This window comes from Buceros rhinoceros, unplaced genomic scaffold (genome assembly GCF_000710305.1).
Source record: "Buceros rhinoceros silvestris isolate BGI_N320 unplaced genomic scaffold, ASM71030v1 scaffold4844, whole genome shotgun sequence".
In the NCBI taxonomy this organism is placed as follows: domain Eukaryota; kingdom Metazoa; phylum Chordata; class Aves; order Bucerotiformes; family Bucerotidae; genus Buceros; species Buceros rhinoceros.
Window position 1 is genome coordinate 1 of NW_010406368.1, and position 6959 is coordinate 6959.

Consider the following 6959-nt stretch of genomic DNA (forward strand, 5'->3'; position numbering starts at 1 on the left):
ATAATAAATATATTAATAATTATATTGTTGTTGTCCACGTTGCACATTGTTACACACTGCTTATGTGTGGCTAAGAACCAGGCACAGACTCAAATGACTTTTCCCTGTTGCAGTCATTGAGCACCAAGTGCTCTCAAACCATTTAAATATAAGAAAATTGTTTTTTCCTTTCCTATTCCCTCTCTGCCAAAATGTTCAAATAGTCTGAAGTCCTTCATATTACAATTAAGTTTTCAATCTTTCCTAAATGTCAATCAGATTATGGTCAGATGTTACCACGTATTATTTAAAACAAATTTGCTACGGTGTGGGGCCAAATACACAACAGTGGAAAAGCTATGAATGTGTGATGGACGAAGTAGAAGATTCAAGACATTCATGATTCTGAACAAAGAAAAAAGTTTGTTTGAAAGATGGTTTTATAAAATATATCTTAAAACATACCTTAAACAACAATTTTGTTATCAAATGCTGTTAACAGTCTAATTAGCTTTTTTATGCAGCCCTTTGATAAGCTTAAGTAAGAAAATAGAAGCAGTTAACTCTGATTTTTCTTTGAATTTCAGGTATTGTTGCAGTCCTTTTCTGTGGAGTCACACAAGCTCATTATACCTACAACAATCTGTCCCCAGAATCCAAAAAGAGAACTAAACAGGTAGGGCATGGCAATAACGGACTTTGTGTCTTCAGCTGTTGTAAGGAATAGACAGAGGTACTGAAATATAGCTGGAGGGGATTTCATTAACACAGAGGAAGAGGTTTATGCCTTCATTAGGGGAAAGACTAGAGATTTTGCCAGAGAAACAGTAACGATTCCCTGGGTAAACAAAAAATAAAAGAATCTGTTCTTCCCAAGAGATGTGTCAGTTGGGGGGATGAAGGAAGGGTAAGGGGGTAACAGTTTACTCCAGCTTCCACACAAAAATGCTATGAAGTTAAGGAAATCAAAGAGCTCTGGTAAACAGAACAGAAGCAGTCTGAAAGACTGGATCCGTGTGGAGTTTTGCAAAGGGACTATATGAACTGCAGTCTGGCCCACAGACTTGAGCAATGACATACTGTCATTTCTGCCTCATTAAAATCTGACATAATTAGAAAGATAGTGACTTTTTTTCCATTGTGTTATTTAGAGACAGAGAAACTTGGTCATCTGCATGTGTTTGAATGGGTGACTCATGCAACTGTAGCTATTTTTTGAAACTGGGGGCTGTTGTCAGTACTAGATACATGGCATTGCAATCCTAAAAATACGTCTTCAGCAAGGAGTAATTTCACATTACAAGGAGTAATTTCACACTACTTCACCACTACCTAGATCCTGTGAAAAGTCACTTAAATGCAGTTTTCTTCCCTTTTAACAATGACTCGTGTCCTGAGAATCCCAGGTTGTAGAAATCTATCTCCTAGAACAAAAAGGAAACATATGATCCGAGACTATAATTTTCATGATGCAATCCCGTATCTTTTTCAGCAAGTCCTCTGTTTTCAGCACTGGAGATTTTGCATAGAAAATTTCATCCCTTCTTGCACATCTCGATTCAATCAAAAATCCAATTTTTTATCAAAAACAGTTTGATAGAAAAAAAAAATACTGGCCACGGTATCTGTTCAACTGTCAGACTCTCTCAGATTTTAAATCACAAAAAAGTTTCTGGTCAATACTTCCAGAATAAAGTACTAGCTATTGAACAGGGCAAGTCTTCTCAATTCCATTTCTTCATACCAGCAGAGGCCAATGCTTTAGAAAAGCATTACAGTAGAGAAGAGAACCTTTCTCTGATAACTGCATCATAAGGGAATATAATTCTATCTACTATAGAATTGTTTCTATTTTGCAGGAATAATGAATTGCATGTCATTACTACCTTTGCATGTAACTGTTACAATTTGAATACAAGACTTTTTCAGGGATTCATCAGCATGGTTTCAAGGTCCATACCTTCAGAGAGAGAAAGAGAAAAAAGAAAGGAGGTGGTATTTTTAATTACATAGGAACCTTTACAACTACACAATTATCTAACATTTAGTTTAAATTGTTTTGTTCATCTTTACTCTTTTGTTCCCTCCCATTCAACAGTGCAAAACAAATTAGTGAAAATGAACTGAATCTACCCTTGAACTCACAGAAAAAAGATTATGCGTTTCTCAAGGGAGCTATAAGTTTTATGAACCCCTTCTATTCTGTTTTTCTCTTCCCCCATAATCTCTTAATTCAAGCTTCCCTTCAATGTAGTTCAAAAATTGTTGTTAAATTCCTTTGAATTCTTCTAATTAATTTTCTAGACCATCCTTTCATATGCGTCTGTTTCAGCAAGACCTGCATTGCCTCTTGCTTTGTCTCACCCAAAGAATTCTCTTCAGTCAAATGTACTGAGCCGCACACTTGGCATTCTCATAAGCATGTATGACTTCAAGGGCATTTTAAATGAATATTGTTGCTCAGACAGATGGCTTCGCTCCCAGTCTCACTCCCAAGTCATTTTTATTATTCATTACTGGTCAAAAATCAAGTGCTTTTCAGTTCATTTATAGAATTATTCCAAAGCAGTCTCTCTCTTTTGTTACGATATAATAGATCTTTCAATAAAGACTGGTGAACTGTAAGGCACACTGACAAAATGGTGAGCTAAGGCTGAAGCTAAAGCTAACGAAACCCATGGAAAACAGATTTAAGATTGTAATTCAGATTGGGGAATTGTATTAGTTGTTTTCAATTTTTTTTTCTCTACTGCTTTGCGTTATTTTCTCTACAGTTTTCACTGGCTGTTAAAATTTTGTACCTTGATTGTGAAATTCAGTATATAATGATACAGGTGGTATTACTGGTCATGATGCAGCGCTCTGCATTTCTCGTAATACCTTATCTTTTTCTCTAAAAAAATAGATTAAAAGAAAAAAAAATATGGTTTTCTCCAGATATTGATATAAAATGAAAATTTATCTACAGTTCTTAAATGAGAATTTAAGAACCTCTGTTAAGAATGTCTGTTAAAAGATAGCATGTAATTATTAGTCCTCATGCATCCTCTATTACCCAGTCCAACCACTGTTTAACATTCCATGAAAGCTAAATACCAGATTTCAAGCATCTGAAACTTATAAAATCTTAAACTATAAAGTAACAAATCTTGTCACCAACAATGGACTATTTTAACAGTGTCATAAGAAAAGATGACAAATATTTAGAGAAAATGCAGGCTTCAGAGAGTTTTCATTCAATCCAATTATCCTAATTCTCACTAAGTATTCATAAACATTCTCTGTGAGTGTGTTTATTGTTTATTTTTAACATGAATGATGTTTTATGGTAATATTTTTAAGTCATTATCATTGATTTGACTACAGCCATGGTAATGTTAACATTAAAACTGACACTGCCATCCATGGCAACAAGGTTAGGGCAAAGAGCGTACTGCTGAGTTTCATCCATTTGAAGCTAAATTTATCCAATATATCTTTAGTGAAGGAGAAGATGAAAGTGCTAGGACCTGATCAAAAGCTATTTGATTGTGTCTAGCTTTCTCTAGTATTATTTACAGCTGCCAGTATAACCTCACACTATGCTGCAGGCAAACAACAGTTCCTTCTAAATCTTGGGACACTATAGTTCAAATTTTACATTAGATTATTCAAATGTACAGTTGGGTTGATTTGCTTAGCTACAAGTAAGTCAGTGGCTGGGCAGGTTGTTGCTAGATAAATGATTTGCTGAAAGCAGGCAGGCTGTAAATCCCTACAGCTCAGCTCTAGAAAGGTATGCATGGACAATATACTGTATTTTCCACAGAAAGAGAAGATATTTCTCACTATTTTCTCTCTCTGCCCTCTATCAGTTTCATTCAAATGCCAAGCTAAGACCAGCAGAGGTTCCTAGTGGACAGTGCTTCTCACTTTCTTTAATGGCTATAGATGTTATTAATCATACTTACGAGTTACATAATTTTCTGATTATGTTCCTTTAACTCCAGGGAAAGGCCACAACAGAGACCAGGGAACAGGGCACTACCTCTCTTTAATTAAGTGTGCAAGGGTATGCTTGCTTTCAGACAAAATACAGTGCCAGCAGGGTAATAATTCTGAAAAGGGATTTCTGAAATGCATCTCCTATGGAAGCAGAGCTAGGGAATTTCTAGAAAGCACAGGAAACCATGCCCAGCCAGCAAGGGTGTATGTAACAGTGCCCTGCCTGTGTCCATTCATTCCATCAGTCTAGCCCTTGTTTACATAGTCACTTCTAATAATTGTGTCTAACAAGTTCATGAAGGCTGCTTTCTCAAATTAGGTGTATTAGCATTTCTACCCACATTACTAGTTAAACAGTTACTCACCATTTTTTGCTGATCCTGATAGCAAACCCATTAGGGAACCCCTGCTTATAGGCAAAAGCTTCTGACTTGATTGTTCAGCTGCACTGGGCGTGCAGCATGCACAAGATGCCACATTAAGATTTCAGCAGCCCTTCACCTCCAGGGCTTTACACAAGATTGAGAATGGGATAAAGATAAAACAAGAGAACACAGTGCAATGTAACTTCTGAGTAACAACCAAAGCATGTAGTCTTACTAGGACTGCTTGAGCAAATTAACTTGTTTTGAAGGACTGAAGGTTCAGATTGGTCTTTGGGTTTTTCTCACTGATGGACATAGAACTGATTGCTTCATATTTTAATCTTCACACTGTAAAGCAGTCATGATTATCTCTGATTACTGAGAGTCATCACTTTGCAGAGGAGCAGCCAATATCTCCTAGAAATCCATTGAATACACGTTAAGTTTTCAAAACTTGCTTAGTTCATTTATGATAGAGCTGTACATTTTCCAACAAGGAAACAGGCTAGGGATCAATCAGATGATTGCTGGATCATAAATTGAGCTGTATTCCAAAGACAGTGTGATGTAAAAAGGTTGTGTTTATAAGCATATTAATTTAATGCTAATTAATCATATTAATTGAAACAGGCTGACAAAACAGTCATCAAACTTTTTTTTACTTCTTCAAAAACTGTAAATCAAATCATTATAGTCTCTTGAGCCTGATATGTCATTGAATAGCCTCAATATGAACTTTAGCTTTGATACAGTTCCATCCATAATTCTGAAGCCAGGTGCAACTAGCGAGTATAACTTAAAAAGTGAAGCATGGCAATGGAGATGGCCAAATCTACTGAAAGGGGGAAAAAAATAATACATGAATCAAAGGAGTGGTTCCTGAACAGCATCAGACAATGTTTAGTAAAAAAGATAAAAACATTGTAGGACTAACGGCAAAGCAGTGGCTGAAGTCAGTTCTTGGCTCACTGGATCCAACTGAAGCACCATCACTGTGATCTGGTCATTCTACTGCTTGTCTGCTGGCCTAAATACCTTGTAAGCAAGTTACGAGCAGGCCTACACTTAGAATTGAAAAAACAATTCTCCTTTCTTTAGATACATGATACAATGACTATGCTAAAGGATTCTTCTGTCAGCTATCTTTTCATAAGAAGATACATAATGCACTACAAATTCTGCTCCGGTAGCAAAATGATTTTCCTGAGTTTGTTGTTAAAAGCACATGCCAGGAACTGCAGCTACTCTGTGAGAGGAGGGGGGCAGCTGAGTTGAGGTGGCAATATACTACTACTGCCAAAACTGCCTCAATCAGTTCGCAAGGGGTCCCACTCCAGATACCTAGCCCCCGTATTGTACCTGGGAGAAGCAGCCCTCTGAAATTACAGGGAGCAACAGTGCAAAATGAAATGGATTGAGTGCCTTTATCTTAAACCCTCCACAGTCACATCGGACGTGTGTGTGCCCTGTGGCTTTGGTCCTGCTATGAGTGTTTAAGAGACCAGCCAAACAATTAGAGCTGGTCTTAATTCAGAAGTACACAGCCTGTACTAATTTATCTCTGGTTAATGCCTACTATTTTCTGTTATCAGACATCGGATTGTTTATAGATGATTAGTTTACACTTCTAGGAAGAAAAGGCCACACAAATGTCAGAATATGGCTCTTACAATTCAGTCTCTTGACTTTTAAAAAACTTGAGAGTGTTTCTAGATTGAGGAAAGCCCTACTTCCAGCAAAATGTCTTCAATAATTAGCAAAGGATCAGCACCACAAAACATAATTCTCATCTGTTTGAAATGAGCAGCCTAATTGGCAGATGTTGTTGTGATTTGTTCAGGAACTCTACTTAGGGGAACATTACTTTTAAGGCACTGTAAGAGGTTAGGTGTTTCCATATAAATGATTGGCAGAGAGAAAGACTGAGAGAAAATAAAGTTATCTTCCAAACAAGATCACTACCTGTACCAGATTCTAATCAATCTTCGCATACATGCATTCTCTTCTGAGGTATATAGCACCATTGGCTATCTGATAGGATATATTTGATAGCTAATACTCTGTCTGAGGGTAAACTGGAAATGTTTTTTAATTAATATACGGTGCTCAGGTCTGGCACTCTTCAAAAAGTATGCAAGAGATCCTTGCCTAAAGGATCCAATAAAGCCCAAATCCTAGTTAGCATTATATATGCTGCATGCATGAAGAATTTTCTTCCATGTAAGTGGAGACTGAGCATAAAAGTTAATTCTGATGGGCACTGTCTCCTCCTGTCCCACGGTTCCCTTTCTGCAGCTGAACAAAAACCCAGCTAATTTCCAACCTCCTTGAACAACCGCAAGTTCAGACTCAAAAGCGAGAAAGACTGGGGCTTCAGGCAGTGCTGCTCAGGAAAGAGTCCAGGTGACCTGCTTACAATGATCAATAGAAGCAGCTTTTTCTGATAACAAGAATAAGAAAATAAAATAGCATTTGGGAAGATGTATTTGTATTGGAGTAATGGTACCATAGCTTTCTCCTTGTTTAAGCCAGTTTTGCTGAAAAAAAAAATTTTGAAAATTAATTACATTAGGGAAAAACCTTGATCTTGTTTTCTTATATTTCATTCAGGTTTTGGCGGGGGGGGGGGGG

General features: G+C 37.0%; 1 protein-coding gene across 1 annotated transcript in view; it reads left to right on the forward strand.

Annotated features, from left to right (window-relative positions):
• Window positions 1-565: 565 nt before the first annotated feature.
• The window catches only part of LOC104491601 (sodium/hydrogen exchanger 9-like), a gene marked incomplete at both ends in the record, with an annotated part of 98530 nt that continues 92136 nt past the window's right edge, over window positions 566-6959 (forward strand). The window contains one exon of the mRNA XM_010134051.1: window positions 566-655. Within this exon, the coding sequence (XP_010132353.1) occupies window positions 566-655 (90 nt within the window). The remainder of the gene's footprint in view (window positions 656-6959) is intronic.